Raw genomic sequence first — 20,193 nt, forward strand, 5'->3', positions numbered from 1 at the left:
ACCAGTGACAGTAAAACCTCTTGGTGGAGGGCTGGGGCACCAGTAAAACCTCTTGGTGGAGGGCTGGGGCACCAGTGACAGTAAAACCACTTGGTGGAGGGCTGGGACACCAGTGACAGTAAAACCTCTTGGTGGAGGGCTGGGACACCAGTGACAGTAAAACCGCTTGGTGGAGGGCTGGGACACCAGTAAAACCTCTTGGTGGAGGGCTGGGGCATCAGTAAAACCTCTTGGTGGAGGGCTGGGGCACCAGTAAAACCTTTTGGTGGAGGGCTGGGGCACCAGTAAAACCTCTTGGTGGAGGGCTGGGGCACCAGTGACAGTAAAACCTCTTGGTGGAGGGCTGGGGCACCAGTGACAGTAAATCCTCTTGGTGGAGGGCTGGGGCACCAGTGACAGTAAAACCTCTTGGTGGAGGGCTGGGGCACCAGTGACAGTAAAACCTCTTGGTGGAGGGCTGGGGCACCAGTGACAGTAAAACCTCTTGGTGGAGGGCTGGGGCACCAGTGACAGTAAAACCTCTTGGTGGAGGGCTGGGGCACCAGTGACAGTAAAACCACTTGGTGGAGGGCTGGGGCACCAGTGACAGTAAAACCGCTTGGTGGAGGGCTGGGGCACCAGTGACAGTAAAACCTCTTGGTGGAGGGCTGGGGCACCAGTGACAGTAAAACCGCTTGGTGGAGGGCTGGGGCACCAGTAAAACCTCTTGGTGGAGGGCTGGGACACCAGTGACAGTAAAACCGCTTGGTGGAGGGCTGGGACACCAGTAAAACCTCTTGGTGGAGGGCTGGGGCACCAGTAAAACCTCTTGGTGGAGGGCTGGGGCACCAGTAAAACCTCTTGGTGGAGGGCTGGGGCACCAGTAAAACCTCTTGGTGGAGGGCTGGGGCACCAGTAAAACCTCTTGGTGGAGGGCTGGGGCACCAGTAAAACCTCTTGGTGGAGGGCTGGGGCACCAGTAAAACCTCTTGGTGGAGGGCTGGGGCACCAGTAAAACCTCTTGGTGGAGGGCTGGGGCACCAGTAAAACCTCTTGGTGGAGGGCTGGGGCACCAGTAAAACCTCTTGGTGGAGGGCTGGGGCACCAGTAAAACCTCTTGGTGGAGGGCTGGGGCACCAGTAAAACCTCTTGGTGGAGGGCTGGGGCACCAGTAAAACCTCTTGGTGGAGGGCTGGGACACCAGTGACAGTAAAACCTCTTGGTGGAGGGCTGGGGCACCAGTGACAGTAAAACCTCTTGGTGGAGGGCTGGGGCACCAGTGACAGTAAAACCTCTTGGAGGGCTGGGGCACCAGTGACAGTAAAACCTCTTGGTGGAGGGCTGGGGCACCAGTAAAACCTCTTGGTGGAGGGCTGGGGCACCAGTAAAACCTCTTGGTGGAGGGCTGGGGCACCAGTAAAACCTCTTGGTGGAGGGCTGGGGCACCAGTAAAACCTCTTGGTGGAGGGCTGGGGCACCAGTAAAACCTCTTGGTGGAGGGCTGGGGCACCAGTAAAACCTCTTGGTGGAGGGCTGGGGCACCAGTAAAACCTCTTGGTGGAGGGCTGGGGCACCAGTAAAACCTCTTGGTGGAGGGCTGGGGCACCAGTAAAACCTCTTGGTGGAGGGCTGGGGTACCAGTAAAACCGCTTGGTGGAGGGCTGGGACACCAGTAAAACCTCTTGGTGGAGGGCTGGGGCACCAGTAAAACCTCTTGGTGGAGGGCTGGGGCACCAGTGACAGTAAAACCTCTTGGTGGAGGGCTGGGGCACCAGTGACAGTAAAACCTCTTGGTGGAGGGCTGGGGCACCAGTGACAGTAAAACCTCTTGGTGGAGGGCTGGGGCACCAGTAAAACCTCTTGGTGGAGGGCTGGGGCACCAGTGACAGTAAAACCGCTTGGTGGAGGGCTGGGGCACCAGTGACAGTAAAACCTCTTGGTGGAGGGCTGGGGCACCAGTAAAACCTCTTGGTGGAGGGCTGGAACACCAGTGACAGTAAAACCGCTTGGTGGAGGGCTGGGGCACCAGTGACAGTAAAACCTCTTGGTGGAGGGCTGGGACACCAGTGACAGTAAAACCTCTTGGTGGAGGGCTGGGACACCAGTGACAGTAAAACCTCTTGGTGGAGGGCTGGGACACCAGTGACAGTAAAACCGCTTGGTGGAGGGCTGGGGTACCAGTGACAGTAAAATCTCTTGGTGGAGGGCTGGGGTACCAGTGACAGTAAAACCTCTTGGTGGAGAGCTGGGGCACCAGTGACAGTAAAACCGCTTGGTGGAGGGCTGGGGTACCAGTGACAGTGAAACCTCTTGGTGGAGGGCTGGGGCACCAGTAAAACCTCTTGGTGGAGGGCTGGGGCACCAGTGACAGTAAAACCTCTTGGTGGAGAGCTGGGGCACCAGTGACAGTAAAACCGCTTGGTGGAGGGCTGGGGTACCAGTGACAGTAAAACCGCTTGGTGGAGAGCTGGGGCACCAGTGACAGTAAAACCTCTTGGTGGAGGGCTGGGGTACCAGTGACAGTAAAACCTCTTGGTGGAGGGCTGGGGCACCAGTTACAGTAAAACCTCTTGGTGGAGGGCTGGGGCACCAGTAAAACCTCTTGGTGGAGGGCTGGGGCACCAGTGACAGTAAAACCGCTTGGTGGAGGGCTGGGGCACCAGTGACAGTAAAACCTCTTGGTGGAGGGCTGGGGCACCAGTGACAGTAAAACCTCTTGGTGGAGGGCTGGGGTACCAGTGACAGTAAAACCGCTTGGTGGAGAGCCTGGGGCACCAGTGACAGTAAAACCTCTTGGTGGAGAGCTGGGGCACCAGTGACAGTAAAACCGCTTGGTGGAGGGCTGGGGTACCAGTGACAGTAAAACCTCTTGGTGGAGAGCTGGGGCACCAGTAAAACCTCTTGGTGGAGAGCTGGGGCACCAGTGACAGTAAAACCGCTTGGTGGAGGGGCTGTATTTACCAAATTAGGACCTGGCAAACTTCTGGGGCCGGGGGGAGGGAAGGTAAGAACCTCTCGACCCAGGGCTGTAGTCATTGATGTGAGACATTCTGAATGTTGCAAATAGAATGATTATAGCGGACGTGGATTTCCCATCTGACAGACATTCAGATCTGTTCTACACAATAGATGTCTATCTGAATATTCTAACGACATCCTCCTGAAGAGACCCCTGGGGATGCTTTATTAGGGATCGGTCTCCATCGTTTTAAGAAACTCTGCCCTCTCCTCCCCTTCATCTGTTTTGATTGGAGACTTGACAGGTGAAAACCGTACGGCGGAAGCTTAATCATTAGGCTGGCTATCACCTGGTCAGTTCTATCTTTTAAAGGCAAATGGAAACTGAGCTTATGAGTACACAAAAGACAACAACCTGACAACCTTTACCCCAAATAGTGCAGGCAATGTTGACGGGCACACTTTTAGACAAGATCAAAACACCACACCCACACAGTCTTCCTTTATCTGGTGGCTCCATCCATGTGATATCCCTTTGTAGTCGGGGCTGTAAACAGAGACAGCCATAGGCACAATTAAGGCGAGAAAGACGTGGAATGACAAGTTTAGAAAAAGGTGTGGTGGAGGGCTGGAGGCCGAGAGACAAGTCATTAGACCTTCTCTCAACACAGCTGAAAACCGACTCCACATCCACCACAGTCTTTTATTTACCTTGTATTTACTCTAGTTAGTTGGGTGAACGGTAATTACATGTTAATTACCTAATAATTACTAATTTCTTTGGGGTTCATTTAAACAAGCGCCATTACAAACTATTTGGTACCGCGTAGTTACCAATTGTGGTACATTTTTTAAAGCAACCAAACAAAAATATCTCTGATAAATTAAGTCATTTATTTTTTCATTAAAAGGTTAAATAGGACAATAAATGCTACAATTTGAGCATCTTGGAATAAGAGGTGTTTTATGGAATTATCCTGGATGGGGATAGTGGTGTGAATCTCACTGTCTTCTAGTCAATATGTTTCCATCCAGACAAAAGGATTCTACAGAGGACAACACTGGAGGGTTTTTGAAAGGTGCTGTGGGTAATGATTTAGATAACGCCGTCATATAGGAGGGAGAGATTAGCCTTCAGGGCGTAAAAAAATGCTAAACGGGCAGATTGACCCAAAGATTTCAGCCCTTTTTAATCTTCTCCTTTTGAAATGAAAACGTCTGAAATGGATTCAGGTCTAACGGATTCAGGTTACTGTAGGGTTAAATCTACAATGTGGGATTTGTGTTTCTGCCCATTGAGGATTGACCAAAAATTGCAGCAAACATCTCAGATAGCAGCTTTAACCCAATACAGGTGAAATGGAGAAAGTCTGACATTTAAACCAGTTTATTTACTGTACAATAAACAAAACATGAACAAAATGAATCAGATCCAGTCAGACTACTTACTGTAAGATGTAAAAGTATGTGTAACTAATATTGCATAAAAACACATTAATTGTATATTTTTTCATGACTCATAAAACCAGGACATTGTGGAATGAAAGAACCGGAATTAACTAGTCTGATGAACAATCTTTTTTTTTTTTTTTTTAAGTGTACAGAAAAAAACAATATAAATCAAAACTTCTGTTGGAACTGAGAAATCATAGACAATACAATGCATGCAGACATCAGATAACTGTTTTGAAACAGTCTGTAAAAGATCAGAAATATATGGACAGTGTTTGACACCAGCATCCATCCATTGCCTTAACTTCGTCGTTGTCTGCGTGTACATCTATCGCCCACACGTGTCCAGCTGTTCGTGTTTGATTCAGATTCATTCATATCAAAACTAATAACTTATTGCACGAGCCCATAATTCAAGAGGGATCTTTACAATGTTAGCTATGACCTAGGAGCAATATGGAGATAGCCGGTCATGTGATGCGTTCAGTGCAACTGTATAAATCTTTTTTTTAATTACATTTTTTTCATTTTCTATCTTATCAGTGTGGACACAGCCTTCGAATTCTACGCATAATTTTGGCCCTCTTGTGAGAAATGGATGGCATTTGATTAGTCTGCTGCAAAACATTCCATCTTCTAGGAACAATTTATAACAACAAGTATTTACACTAGGAAGGATAACCAGCTCAGAAATAAAAAAAACTGATGGAAATGTGGTTTTGGCTGCTATTGCCAGTCAGAAATCTACAGAGAAATCTAAATTGCCTCCTGATAACTTATGGAAGCCATATATACCGTTCTCCTATGCAGTGAAACGACAGATGCCTAGTATTACAAATCTTTGTTTTCCAACACTCAATCTACATGTATGGTCAATATGTATACTGTATTTCCTCAATGTACAAAACTTTGGGTTTCACAATTTTCCACATATTTAACTCAGCAAAGAATAATCAAACTGACTCTGAAAGTGCCTTAAAAAAAAATATATAATACACCAAAAAAAAACAATATATATATATATATTTTTTAAAAATGAAAACATGGCTGAGTGATATTGAGTTGAGCTGTGTAGTATCATGGAGTGTTATAACATCAGTAGCACATCCAAAATGAATAGATCTACCTTGTCCCAGATCAGTTGTGCTGTCTTGACAACTCTTATGTTTGTGTTTAGCAAGACAGCACAAACAGATCTGGGATCAGGCTAGAATGGATCTGCCTAGACCTGAGAAAGACATTTTGGCAGCATCGTCAACGTGCTAACTCGATATTTTCTACATATATAATATTTGTCAATTAGTAATAAATGCATTACATTGAGTTGTGATAAAACCATTCTTATAGGACAGAGTACATCGAGTTATAATACACCACATTCTTTAGTTATAACACATGTTATAACACCACATACTGTAAGGTAGTATTTCTGCACTTTTAGTTTCTCTTTGGCAAAAAAAAAAAATCAACTAAAATAGAATTCAACTACTTTGGGATTTTGGAATGTCACAAGATTACAGAATAAGAGTCTCTATGCTTTCTAAATGTTAAGTCTGCTACTACGCTGAACAAAAATAGAAAAGGCAACGTGTAAAGTGTTGGTCCCATGTATCATGAACTGAAATAACAGATCCCAAAAATGATCCATATGCTTAAAAATATTATTTCTTTAAAATTTTGAGCACAAATGTCTTCACAACCCCATTAATGATACTCCATCCACCTAACAGGTGATGCATATCAAGAAGCTGATTAAACAGCATGATCATTACACATGTGGACCTTCTGCTGGGGACAATAAAAGGCCACTCTAAATTATGCAGTTGTGTCACACAACACAATGCCACGGATGTCTCAAGTTCTGAGGGAGCGTGCAATTGGCAAGCTGAATGCCCACCAGAGGTGTTGCCAGATAATTTAAAATGTTAATTTATCTACCATAAGCCGCCTCCAACATCGTTTTATAGAGTTTGCCAGTACATCCAACCGGCCTCACAACTGCAGACCATGTGTATGGCTTCGCGTGGGCGAGTGGTTTGCTGATGTCAACGTTGTGAGTATGGCGTCGTGTGGACGAGTGGTTTGCTGATGTCAACGTTGTGAGTATGGAGTCATGTGGGCGAGTGGTTTGCTGATGTCAACGTTGTGAGTATGGCGTCGTGTGGACGAGTGGTTTGCTGATGTCAACGTTGTGAGTATGGAGTCATGTGGACGAGTGGTTTTCTGATGTCAACATTGTGAACAGAGTGCCACATGGTGGTGGGGTTATGGTATGGGCAAGCATAAGCTACGGACAACGAACACAATTGCATTTTATCGATGCCAATTTGAATGCACAAAAAAATACCTTGACGAGATCCTGAGGCCCATTAGGAGGCCCATTTTTTGTTTAAGCAATCTGTGACCAACAGATACCATATCTGTACTGCCAATCATATGAAATCCATAGGGTTAGGGCAATTGATTGATTTCCTCATTAAAATTATATTTCTGCATATATTTCTGCATTTATATTTCTGTTCAGTACACTTAAATGAAAACGTAAATGTTTGTAAAAATGCAAATAATAATGAATCATAATGCATTTATGACTAGTTAACTAAGACCATACACATAGCAACAAAGCAAAATACATTTTGGTATACATTTCTTAAAAAAAAAATAAAAAAAAAACGAAATTCGTATAAAGTCTATGGTCACACGAGGAGTCTTCATTAAGCAAACACAAAGTTGTTCAAAACATCTACCAAAGCACTGCAGAGTCACAGCTTGGAAGCTAACAAAACACACGAGTGTGTTCAATAACAATATTACTCACTTCAGGACGGTCAGGTGAAAACCCTCTATTGGGAAAAAACATCTCAGCTAAATGAGCTACTATTGTACATCATCACTGGGTTTCAGGTTCAGCCCGTATACAGTAGCAGTGCTGATCTAGGATCAGTTTTGCCTTTCGAGAGAAAAAAATCATAATAATAATGAATAAGATCAACACTCCTACTCTGAAACTCTGAACACAACAGAGGCCTTGATCTAGGAAGGACAGTTTCAGAGTCCATGCAGTTCTGGCTGACAGAGCAGTAGTCTGTGTGCTCGAGGTACAAGTTGACCTTAAGCACAGATCTAGGATCAGATTACCCCTACCCAATTCTAGCAGTAACCATTAGGTGGTTTTGTACCTCCTCAGTCGGGGCAGGGTTGTGGTGGTGGCGTGGTGTTTTGCTGCCCTCTACAGATCTGAGCAAGGCAGTGCAGGTGTGGCTCAGGAGGTTTTGGAAAGAAAGGAAGAGGGGGGGGGGGGGGGGGGGGGGGAAAGAGGAGACTTGGGCGGGGCTACTCGTCACAGCCCAGCAGCTCCATTCGCAAGGTGATGCGCCCGTGCCAAGCCCACGGCAGGATGCGGACGAATCGGGCGTAGAACGGAGGCTCGAACAGGTTCTTCTTGTGGACATTGTTGTCGCTGTTGCCAGGGAAGATCTGGAGGTTGGAGAGTCGAATCACACGCACAGAGACAGATGGGAGTTAGTTAATTAGCTACTTAGTTAGTTAGCTAGCTACTTAGTTAGCTAGCTACTGAACACCCATCACAGAATCTATAGAACATAATGAAATCTATGACATATGTTGAAGTGGCTGTATCTCATGGCAACTGTTTATTGTGTGAAAATAAAAAAGGAGTCAATTATAACTGGGGGAATAAAAAAAATAAAATAAACTCTTAATTTAATAGCCAAGAAGTACTTTGCTTGGTCCATATTCCTACACAGCCACACATTGGGTAAATTCATGTTGGGCTCACTTCTTTGGATATCAAGATGCAAAAAAACAGACCTTGTCTGTGCTGGTGACATCGTCCTTGACTATGCTCCAGAATTGCCCATCGTCACTGTAGGACACCTTGAAGGCAGAGACAAACTGGACCGCGCCAAAGTCTTTGGCCCCCTGGGTGATGATACCTGTGATTTTCTTAGGAGACTCCAGGTCTACCTGTTACAGAAGGAGAACGCGTCAGAACAAGCAGGACTCCAGGTCCACCTGTTACAGAAGGAGAACAAGCAGGACTCCAGGTCTACCTGTTACAGAAGGAGAACAAGCAGGACTCCAGGTCTACCTGTTACAGAAGGAGAACAAGCAGGACTCCAGGTCTACCTGTTACAGAAACAGGGTTTCTCTAGTGGCAAGGCTGCTGATTTCGAACTACACATCCCCGTGGCAGCAGCGGTGACTTGTCTGTATCCCCCACTACATCTCCCCACCACGAAAATTAAGCATCTTGGGCTAACCTAGATAAATCAAGTTCAAAACGAATTGCCAGTAATTTGTTGGTAAACAGTGAGAGAGAATCTTTGCGAAGGGCTGACTTAGATAAATCAAATTCAAAAATTGTCAGTAATTTGTTGGTAAAGTAAACAGGGAAAGTTGTGGAAGATTCTCTCTCACCAACACAAATCACCCTCAACTATAGCCCCCCAAAAATAGAAATATATGTTTTATTGTCACACACCAGATAGGTGCAGTGAAATGTGTTGTTTTACAGGGTCACACACAGTAGTATGACACCTCTGGAGTAAATAGGGGTTAAGTGCCTTGCTCAAGGGGCTCAACGACAGATGTTTCACATTGTTGGCTCGGGTAATCGAACCAGCAAACTTTTGGTTACTGGCCCAATGCTATAACCTCCAGGATATCTGCTGCCCACTAAGTGACCCCCACACCACTTCCCAAAATCCCCTCTGAACCCCTGCAGTTACCTGCAGCCACTCAGTGCGTTCGGTGGTGTCCGCCGTCCAGGCGTTGGTCTTGCCCTGCTTGTCCAGCCGAGCGTAGTGTGGTTGCCAGGTGAACGCCTCAATGCCCCAGGTGCGGTAGACGCTGGAGGCCGAGATCTGGCGGTCGGCGATCAGGCGCGACTTCATGCCCAGGGGCTCGGAGCAACCTGCCGTGTTTGAATACACTGTGACGTGAGACCACAAGCAGCGGGAGGGAAAGAGAGAGAGAGAAGTATGATAGACAAGAGACGGACAGGAGAGGCCCAAGCCAGCCAGCCGGTGAACAGCACACTGAAAGCACATGGATGACGACAGCCAGTAACGACCAGAGGTGGACGGAGTAGAGAGAACACATAGCCGTACGGTACAGACATACAGACATAAGGAATACAGAGTTCGCCCAACTTATCTTCCACGCTGGCTCTCTGATGATAGAATGCAATTGTTGTTGGGAGCTTTTTGGCGGTCATTTCAAATGCTACATTTTCAAACCGAGCTGGCCGAACTTTGTACAGCCCATGTTATGACTTTGAAGGGTTTCCTGAACTTGGTCCTGGTTTTTGTCCTAGAAATACACAGCTGACTCAAATAATCAAAGCTTGATGACAAGTTGGTAATTTGATTTCGATGTGTAGTGCTGATTTCGCTGTGTAGTGCTGATTTCGCTGTGTAGTGCTGATTTCGCTGTGTAGTGCTGGGGGGGGAAAAGGAAATGTGAACCCCTTGGAATTCCCAGGACAGAGTTTGGAAAATGCTGGAGTAGAGAGAGACAGAGAGATGGACAACATATGGCAGCCAACTAGTGGAGCATGTAGGTTAGTTGGACTGAGACACCGAGTCGTACATCCACAGCAGTATCAGTACCATGTAGGTTAGTTGGACTGAGACACTGAGTCGTACATCCACAGCAGTATTAGTACCATGTAGGTTAGTTGGACTGAGACGCAGTGAGTCGTACACTTCACTTCGTTAGTGTGTTACAGGATGTTGTTTGAAGCGTGCATGTGTGGTGAGTGTAGTACGAGGTACACGTGGAATCATCATAACCAATAAACTGCATGGCATGCTTTGACAGAGTCAAAGATGGACATTTCTGACCACTTTTAAAACACACATTTTTCCCCCCAGTAAATTAAACCAAGCCAGATAACCCATGGCATCAGGATACAACCAAGCCAGATAACCCATGGCATCAGGATACACCCAAGCCAGATAACCCATGGCATCAGGATACACCCAAGCCAGATAACCCATGGCATCAGGATACACCCAAGCCAGATAACCCATGGCATCAGGATACACCCAAGCCAGATAACCCATGGCATCAGGATACACCCAAGCCAGATAACCCATGGCATCAGGATACACCCAAGCCAGATAACCCATGGCATCAGGATACACCCAAGCCAGATAACCCATGGCATCAGGATACACCCAAGCCAGATAACCCATGGCATCAGGATACACCCAAGCCAGATAACCCATGGCATCAGGATACACCCAAGCCAGATAACCCATGGCATCAGGATACACCCAAGCCAGATAACCCATGGCATCATGATAAATGCTGCAGAGGACATAAAGGCAGTCCAAAATGGATACAAGGTTGTGATGATCAATATGACTTGGTTACAATCCCCCCCAAAAAGATGTATTTACACGATAGATGTCGTTGCCAATGTTTCCCCCGCAAAAATGTCCATATGTTGTTGATAAACCACTTTTTCAACCAGACAGGACTGATGCAAAGTGGGCAGTATGTGTGAGTATCTGGATAGGTACTGAGTCAGACTGGATCTGATGCAAAGTGGGCAGTATGTATGAGTATCTGGATAGGTACTGAGTCAGACTGGATCTGATGCAAAGTGGGCAGTATGTATGAGTATCTGGATAGGTACTGAGTCAGACTGGATCAGACTGACTTCCCACAGTATCATTTCAGTCAGACCTCAACCAAAAACCTTCTGGTAAAAACGCAAAACCCTCTGTACCATAGAACCATCCGGCACACTGAAACCAAACCCCATTCTGTTTGAGTTTGTTAACATTGTTATCGGAGTGTCCGCATGCGTCTGAGTAGGTGTGCGAGCGCACACGCGTCTGTGTGTTTACCATTGAGCTCACAGCCCACCAGCTCAAAGCGCAGGGTGCAGGCCTTGCGACAGACCACGGGGATGATGCGGAAGTACTGGCTGATAATTGGAGGGTCAAACAGGTTGGTCTTGGTGCCGTCGTTGTCCACGTTCCCCACAAACACCTGGAGAAGTAGAAGAAATGAAGAATATTATACTTGATCTCAAGTGACTTAGTCATGCATGCATTCATTTTTCATACGGGTGGCCCCGACGTGACACTGTAGAAGGCAGAGTTCACCAACCCAAACAAATCTATGCCTTTTTCCATATCCAGGGAAATGGCACCCAATTCCCTGAATAGAATGTATAAACCATTCCCCTTAAACTCAACCCTGGATGTCGAAGCCAGTTCCACTACATATTTTCACTGTTCCCCCTCTAATCAGGGACTGACTTAGACCTGGGACACCAGGTGGGTGCAATTAATAATCAGGTAGAACAGAAACCCAGCAGGCTCCGGACCTCGTAGGGTCAGAGTTCAAGACCTCTGCCCTAGACCCTAAATAGAACACTCAATACATGCACTATATGTAGAAGATGGTGCAAATGCAGAAATCTGCCATAGTGTGTGTGTACTCAGAGGATGAGAGTGTTTTCACTCACAGTGTCCTTCGTCTGTCTGTCCAGGCGGTACATAGTGTAGGTCCTTCCGTCCAGACTGGACGCCACCTTAAAGGCCTTGATGAACTCTGCTGACCCCATGCGGCTGGCGCCCTGCGTCACGATGCCCGTGAAACGCATCTTCCTCTGCATGTTAATCTGCACAAAGGACAAACACACACATGGTTAACTGTCAGATCCATCACTATATACTAGTCAACATGGTTAACTGTCAGATCCATCACTATATACTAGTCAACATGGTTAACTGTCAGATCTATCACTATATACAGTATTAAATACTAAAAAGTATTTAGTCAGCCACCAATTGTGCAAGTTTTTCATCATAGTAATCACAGTAATTTTCATCATAGGTAGTACACTTCAACTATGACAGACAAAATGAGAAAGAAAAATCCAGAAAATCACATTGTAGGATTTTATGAATTTATTTGCAAATTATGGTGGAAAATAACTATTAGTTCACCTACAAACAAGCAAGATTTCTGGCTCTCACAGACCTGTAACTTCTTATTTAAGAGGCTCCTCTGTCCTCCACTCGTTAAATGTATTAATGGCACCTGTTTGAACTTATTATCAGTATAAAAGACACCTGTCCACAACCTCAAACAGCCACACTCCAAACTTCACTATGGCCAAGATCAAAGAGCTGTCAAAGGACACCAGAAACAAAATTGTAGATCTGCACCAGGCTGGGAAGACTGAATCTGCAATAGGTAAGCAGCTTGGTTTGAAGAAATCAACTGTGGGAGCAATTATTAGGAAATGGAAGACATACAAGACCACTGATAATCTCCCTCGATCTGGGGCTCCACGCAAGATCTCACCCCACCTCATCTCATCCCAGAACCACACAGGGGGACCTAGTGAATGACCTTCAGAGAGCTGGGACCAAAGTAACAAAGCCTACCATCAGTAACACACTACGCCGCCAGGAACTCAAATCCTGCAGTGCCAGACGTGTCCCCCTGCTTAAGCCAGTACATCTCCAGGCCTGTCTGAAGTTTGCTAGAGAGCATTTGGATGATCCAGAAGAAGATTGGGAGAATGTCATATGGTCAGATGAAACCAAAATATAACTTTTTGGTAAAAACTCAACTCGTCGTGTTTGGAGGACAAAGAATGCTGAGTTGCATCCAAAGAACACCATACCTACTGTGAAGCATGGGGGTGGAAACATCATGCTTTGGGGCTGTTTTTCTGCAAAGGGACCAGGACGACTGATCCGTGTAAAGGAAAGAATGAATGGGGCCATGTATCGTGAGATTGAGTGAAAACGTCCTTCCATCAGCAAGGGCATTGAAGATGAAACGTGGCTGGGTCTTTCAGCATGACAATGATCCCAAACACACCGCCCGGGCAACGAAGGAGTGGCTTCGTAAGAAGCATTTCAAGGTCCTGGAGTGGCCTAGCCAGTCTCCAGATCTCAACCCCATAGAAAATCTTTGGAGGGAGTCGAAAGTCCGTGTTGCCCAGCAACAGCCCCAAAACATCACTGCTCTAGAGGAGATCTGCATGGAGGAATGGGCCAAAATAGCAGCAACAGTGTGTGAAGACCTTGAAGACTTACAGAAAACATTTGACCTCTGTTATATACCCTTTGTTGGCAATGACAAAGTATTGAGATAAACTTTTGTTTTTGACCAAATAATTATTTTCCACCATCATTTGCAAATAAATTCATTAAAAATCCTACAATATGATTTTGTGGATTTTTTTCTCTCTAATTTTGTCTGTCATAGTTGAAGTGTACCTATGATGAAAATTGCAGGCCTCTCATCTTTTTAAGTGGGAGAACTTGCACAATTGGTGGCTGACTAAATACCTTTTTGCCCCACTGTACTAGTCAACATGGTTTACTGTCAGATCTATCACTATATACTAGTCAACATGGTTTACTGTCAGATCACTATATACTAGTCATCACTATATACTAGTCAACATGGTTAACTGTCAGATCTATCACTATATACTAGTCAACATGATTAACTGTCAGATCTATCGCTATATACACTAGTCAACATGGTTTACTGTCAGATCACTATATACAGTTGAAGTCGGAAGTTTACATACACTTAGGTTGGAGTCATAAAAACTTGTTTTTCAACCACTCCACAAATTTCTTGTTAACAAACTATAGTTTTCGCGCATGACAAGTAGTTTTTCCAACAATTGTTTACAGATTAATTCACTGTATCACAATTCCAGTGGGTCAGACGTTTACATACACTTAGTTGACTATGCCTATTGACAGCTTGGAAAATTCCAGAAAAAGATGTCATGGCTTTAGAAGCTTCTGATAAATTATGTCAATTGGAGGTATTGACTCCAAGGTCAAGGCCTACCTTCAAAACCAGTGCCTCTTTGCTTGGAAAAATCTAAAGAAATCAGCCAAGACCTAAAAAAAAAAATTGTAGACCTCCACAAGTCTGGTTCATCCTTGGGAGGAATTTCCAAACACCTGAAGGTACCACGTTCATCTGTACAAACAATAGTACGCAAGTATAAACACCATGGGACCACGCAGCTGTCATACCGCTCAGGAAGGAGACGCATTCTGTCTCCTAGAGATTAATGTACTTTTGTGCGAAAAGTGCAACTCAAAACCAGAACAGCAGCAAAGGACCTTGTGAAGATGCTGGAGGAAACAGGTACAAAAGTATCAATATCCACAGTAAAACGAGTCCCTATATCGACATAACCTGAAAGGCCGCTCAGCAAGGAAGAAGCCACTGCTCCAAAAATGCCTTGAAAAAGCCAGACTACGGTTTGCAACTGCATATGGGGACAAAGACCATACTTTTTGGAGAAATGTCCTCTGGTCTGATGAAACAAATATGGAACTGTTTGGCCATAATGACCATCGTTATGTTTGGAGGAAAAAGGGGGAGGCTTACAAGCCGATGAACAGCATCCCAACCGTGAAGCATGGGGGTGGCAGCATCATGTTGTGGGGGTGCATTGCTGCAGGAAGGACTTGTGCACTTCACAAAATAGATGGCATCACGAGGCAGGAAAATTGTTTGGATATATTGAAGCAACATCTCAAGACATCAGTCAGGAAGTTAAAGCTTGGTCGCAAACGGGTCTTCCAAATGGACAATGACCCCAGGCATACTTCCAAAGTTGGGGAAATGGCTTAAGGACAAAGTCAAGGTATTGGAGTGGCATCACAAAGCCCTGACCTCAATCCTATAGAAAATTTGTGGGCAGAACTGAAAAAGCGTGTGCGAGCAAGGAGGCCTACAAACCTGACTCAGTTACACCAGCTCTGTCAGGAGGAATGGGCCAAAATTCACCCAAATTATTGTGGGAAGATTGTGAAAGGCTACCCGAAACGTTTGAACCGAGTTAAACAATTTTAAGGCAATGCTACCAAATACTAATTGAGTGTATGTAAACTTCTGTCCCCACTGGGAATGTGAAGAAATACAAGCTTAAATAAATTATTCTCTCTACTATTATTCTGACATTTCACATTCTTAAAATAAAGTGGTGATCCTAACTGACCTAAGACAGGGAATTTTTACTAGGATTAAATGTCAGGAATGATGAAAAACTGAGTTTAAATGTATTTGACTGTACTAGTGAACATGGTTTACAGTCAGATGTGCTACCATATACTAGTCAACATTAGCGAAGATAATGTTTCGAATGACTGATCCTAGAGAGTCATGAAACTTTCACTGCACAGAGGGGAATGACATCATTCAAGCTATGTAAAAAGGGCAAGAAATGTGACAAGGTCAACCACATTCATCAATGCAATGAGTCTCAGAAAAAAAACACCTTTTACATTTGTCAGAATTAAAAAGTCTTATCTGCACTGATATGGAAACAAACAGACCGGTGGAAGTTATTCCCTTGTAGGGATCTAGTCTAGCAGGTTAAGGGAGAGATACCCTGCTCAACTAGATCAGTAGATAAGGGAGAGATACCCTGCTAGAGTAGAACAATGGATAAGGAAGAGATATCTACTGATCAAGTCTAGCAGGGTAAGATATACTTTACTATGGAGATACCCTGTTAGACTAGATCAACAGATAAGGGAGAGATACTCTGCTAGACTAGAACAGTAGATAAGGGAGAGATACTTTACTATGGAAACATCCTGCTAGACTAGAACAGTAGATAAGGGAGAGATACTCTGCTAGACTAGAACAGTAGATAAGGGAGAGATACTTTACTATGGAGATACTCTGCTAGACTAGAACAGTAGATAAGAGATACTTTACTATGGAGATACTCTGCTAGACTAGAACAGTAGATAAGAGATACTTTACTATGGAGATACTCTGCTAGACTAGAACAGTAGATAAGAGATACTTTACTATGGAGATATCCTGCTAGACTAGAACAGTAGATAAGAGATACTTTACTATGGAGATATCCTGCTAGACTAGATCAGGATCATGTTCATTAGGAACTGCACCAGATTATTATCACAATTTGCAAAGCAGAGAAAAGGCCTCTCTCATTATACAACACCAGGTAGTCTCTTGGCTTCAGTCAGTTTTCTTCTGTTTTTATGCTTAAAGAACACGAGCCAGACAGTGGTATTGGAACCTGACTGTTGTACCGTACTGACCTCAATCCAGGGGTTCCTGTCATAGGAGGCTGAGGTCCAGGCGTTAACCAGGCCCTTGTTGTTGAGGCGTGCCAGCTCAGACCCCCAGCGCTGCAGGCCCAGGAATCCGTAGTGCACCGACGAGGCCGAGATTTGAGACTCAGCGATGCCTCCGCCCTCCATTCCCAACAGAGAGATACAACCTGAGTGACGGACAGACACAGACAGACAGACAGACAAGACAGATGCACTCAGATGCAATAGAAAGAGAAACAAAAAAAAGGTAACATATACTTAAGATAGTCTGGTTTATTATTTCATACAGTATGGACACATACACGCCCCACAAAATCTGGCAGACTGCTTCCAGCCCATGTGTAGTCCACTGACTGAACTACAGTAGCTCCTACCACTGTCCCACACAGCCATAATTCAGACTGACGGACAAAAATATTGACCATCTAAAACATCCCAACTCTTTCCCTTAAGAACATCAATTTAACTTAAAATTAAAAATAAAATAAAAACCTAGGCCAGCTTTGGACAGACCCCCAAAATAAATTAACTACCATACATTCATGTATTTCTTAATCACATTTAGGCTAATGCATTTTATTGCACTTAGAAATAACATGGCAGATTGCAGCTAATAGAGAAACAGTGTGTGTGTGTGTGTGTGTGTGTGTGTGTGTGTGTGTGTGTGTGTGTGTGTGAGAGAGATAGAGAATGTGCCACCGTGCTTCTACACCTGCATTGCTTGCTGTTTGGGGTTTTAGGCTGGGTTTCTGTACAGCACTTTGAGATATCAGCTGATGTACGAAGGGCTATATAAATACATTTGATTTGATTTGAGAATGGTACTCACGCAGTTGGCAGTGCTTGCCCACGTAGGGGGACGGACAGCGACAGTTGAAGTCTCCATTCAGGTCCCTACAGGAGCCACCGTTTTGGCACGGCTGGATGGCACAGTCATTCACATCTGGAGAGAGACATCATGATCACTATCAGGCACTGGCATTCCATATGTACAATCAACAGAACAGAATAAAGTATGAGTAAGATTATAAGGACAGAATAAGTACTCCAATTCCAACATACGCTTTTCCTGAATCTAAAATATATATATTTTTTTAGTTATTTAACCTTCATTTAACTAGGCAAAGTCAGTTGAGAACACATTCTTATTTACAATGACGGCCTACCAAACCCTAACGATGCTGGGACAATTGTGCGCTGCCCTATGGGACCCCCAATCATGGCCGGTTTTGATACAGCCTGGAATCGAACCAGGGTCTGTAGTGACGTTTCGAGCACTGAGATGCAGTCGTTAGATGGAGAGAAATAATCTGTTCTAAACCTGATAAATGTATTAATAAAAGCAAAGACCTATCTGAACAACAGCCGAATTGGCTCAGATGAGCAGTTGTGTGGTCCAAATCTCTGCAACTCCCTGAAATACCCCTAGATGGCACGCTTTCCAACAGTATACAACCGGAAGTGTGTTTTAGAGAGGGCGCTTGGCAACCGGCTGCACCCTAGGAGGACAGCGTTTATTCAGAAAAATGGAATGAGAACACACACTTTTTAATCTCTCGCCCACAAGATTTGATTAAACTTCCTTTGAACACAGCTCTAGATTGACAGTGTGTGTGTGTCCCCAAATGGTAGCATATTCCCCATGGGCTCTGGTCAAAAGTAGTGCACTACATAGCACCCTATTCCCCATGGGCTCTGGTCAAAAGTAGTGCACTACATAGGGAGCCGTTTCAGACAACATGTTTACCATATCTGTGTAGAATATGACCCAAATCTCACTAGTAGCCATCAGTGAAGAGTGTGATTCTGTGCCAGGCAGGCACCCACAAGTGAGTGAGGCACACACACAAACACACACACACACAGGGTCACACACAGCCTCAATTCTGCCGGACCCCAGGAAGTGTAGCTGCTGCCATAATGGGGATCCATAATAAATACACACTGTTACTCATAACCAGTGGTGAAAAAAGTTGCCATACCGGAGTAAAAGTATAGATATCTTAGTAGAAAATGACTCAAGTAAAAGTGAAAGTCACCCAGTAAAATACTACTTGAGTAAACTTCGAAAAGTGTCTGGTTTAATACGTATTTAAGTACAGTGGTGGGAAAAGTACACAATTGTCATGCTTGGTTTGCTTATAACCCCCCCCCCAAAAAAAGAAACATCCTCACTCTCAACTTAACACATGTAAATATTTGTATGAACATATGATTCAGCAACTGAGACATAAACTGAACAAGTTCCACAGACATGTGACTCACAGAAATTGAATAATGTGTCCATGAACAAAATGGGGGGGGGGGGGGGGGGGGGGGGGTCAAAATCAAAGGTAACAGTCAGTATCTGATGTGGCCACCAGCTGCATTAAGTTCTGCAGTGCATCTCCTCCTCATGGACTGCACCAGATGTTTTGGTTCTTGCTGTGAGATGTTACCCCACTCTTCGACCAAGGCACCTGAAAGTTCCTGGACATTTCTGGGGGGGGGTGGAGGAATGGCCCTAGCCTTCACCCTCCAATCCAACAGGTCCCAAACATGCACAATGGGATTGAGATCCAGGCTCGTCGCTGGCCATGGCAGAACACTGACATTCCTGTCTTGCAGGAAATCACGCACAGAACGAGCAGTATGGCTGGTGGCATTGTCATGCAGGAGGGTCATGTCAGGATGAGCCTGCAGGAAGTGTACCACATGAGGGAGGAGGATGTCTTCCCTGTAACACACAGCATTGAGATTGCCTGCAATGACAACCAGCTCAGTCCGAGGATGCTGTGACACGCCGCCCCAGACCATGACAGACCCTCCATCTCCAAATCGATCCCGCTCCGGAGTACAGGCCTCGGTGTAACAGTCATTCCTTCGACGATAAACGTGAACCTCTGGTGAGACAAAACCGCGACTCGCCAGTGTCTGGTCCAGCGACGGTGGAGTTTGCCACAGAGGCAGTAGGGTTGACAATGTGTTATATTGACATGTGCGTGTACTGGACCATATTGCTGTCATGCCTGAGCATTTATAACATACCAAGTGCTTTTGGGTGTCAGGGAAAATGTATGGGAGGAATGTAGTGGAGTAAAACATGGTGGTGTTCGCCTTAGCAATCTCACTGGAATTAAAGACCTACTGAATTACAGTCATTATTGAAAAAGCTCGTAATAATACCGCACATCTCTAAATAGGACTACTTAATGTTAGATACCTCACTTCCAAGGCAGTCATAGTTCAAGCCTGATGAATTTACTGTGTTTAATAAGGCCTCTCCTCCTGGTTACACTAGTGACCATATCCCCTCGCTCATCCCGCAAAGGTGGAGATGTTGCTAACATTTGACAGCAAATTTCAATAGAAGTCCACAGACACACTCCAAAAGTGTTTCGGAGTGTGATCAGTCCAACATGTCTCTGGACTTACTCATTGCCACAATCATACCCTGGCTCTAGTTTTGTCCCACGGAATAGATATTGTAGATCGAAATAATTTACCTCAGAATCCTGCACTATCGGACCACCATCTCAGTACGTTTGCAAACAAATAATTTGCTCACACCCAAACCAAGGATTCAAAAGGTGCGCTATAAATTCTGACAACAGAAAGACTCCTAGATGTCCGTCCGGACACCCTCCACCTACCCAAGGACATCGGAGTACAAACATCAGTTAATGCTGCGTAAAAA

At 45.0% G+C, this 20,193-nt stretch overlaps 1 protein-coding gene across 2 annotated transcripts in view; it reads right to left on the bottom strand.

Annotated features, from left to right (window-relative positions):
* Window positions 1-4,308: 4,308 nt before the first annotated feature.
* The window catches only part of LOC110521247 (lactadherin), a 37,359-nt gene continuing 21,474 nt past the window's right edge, over window positions 4,309-20,193 (bottom strand). Inside the window, exons 4-10 of one of the 2 annotated variants that reach the window (XM_021598690.3) lie at window positions 17,347-17,460; window positions 16,503-16,684; window positions 11,897-12,052; window positions 11,271-11,415; window positions 9,141-9,325; window positions 8,221-8,376; window positions 4,309-7,866 (exon numbers count right to left, since the gene is read on the bottom strand). In XM_021598690.3, coding sequence (XP_021454365.3) covers window positions 7,723-7,866; window positions 8,221-8,376; window positions 9,141-9,325; window positions 11,271-11,415; window positions 11,897-12,052; window positions 16,503-16,684; window positions 17,347-17,460 — 1,082 coding nt within the window. In that variant the 3' untranslated portion in view covers window positions 4,309-7,722. Of the gene's footprint in view, window positions 7,867-8,220; window positions 8,377-9,140; window positions 9,344-11,270; window positions 11,416-11,896; window positions 12,053-16,502; window positions 16,685-17,346; window positions 17,461-20,193 lie in introns of both variants that reach the window. The other variant, XM_021598689.3, reaches the window with a different exon arrangement.

The sequence above is a fragment of the Oncorhynchus mykiss genome, chromosome 4 (genome assembly GCF_057628025.1).
Source record: "Oncorhynchus mykiss isolate SJ-2025 chromosome 4, ASM5762802v1, whole genome shotgun sequence".
NCBI lineage: Eukaryota > Metazoa > Chordata > Actinopteri > Salmoniformes > Salmonidae > Oncorhynchus > Oncorhynchus mykiss.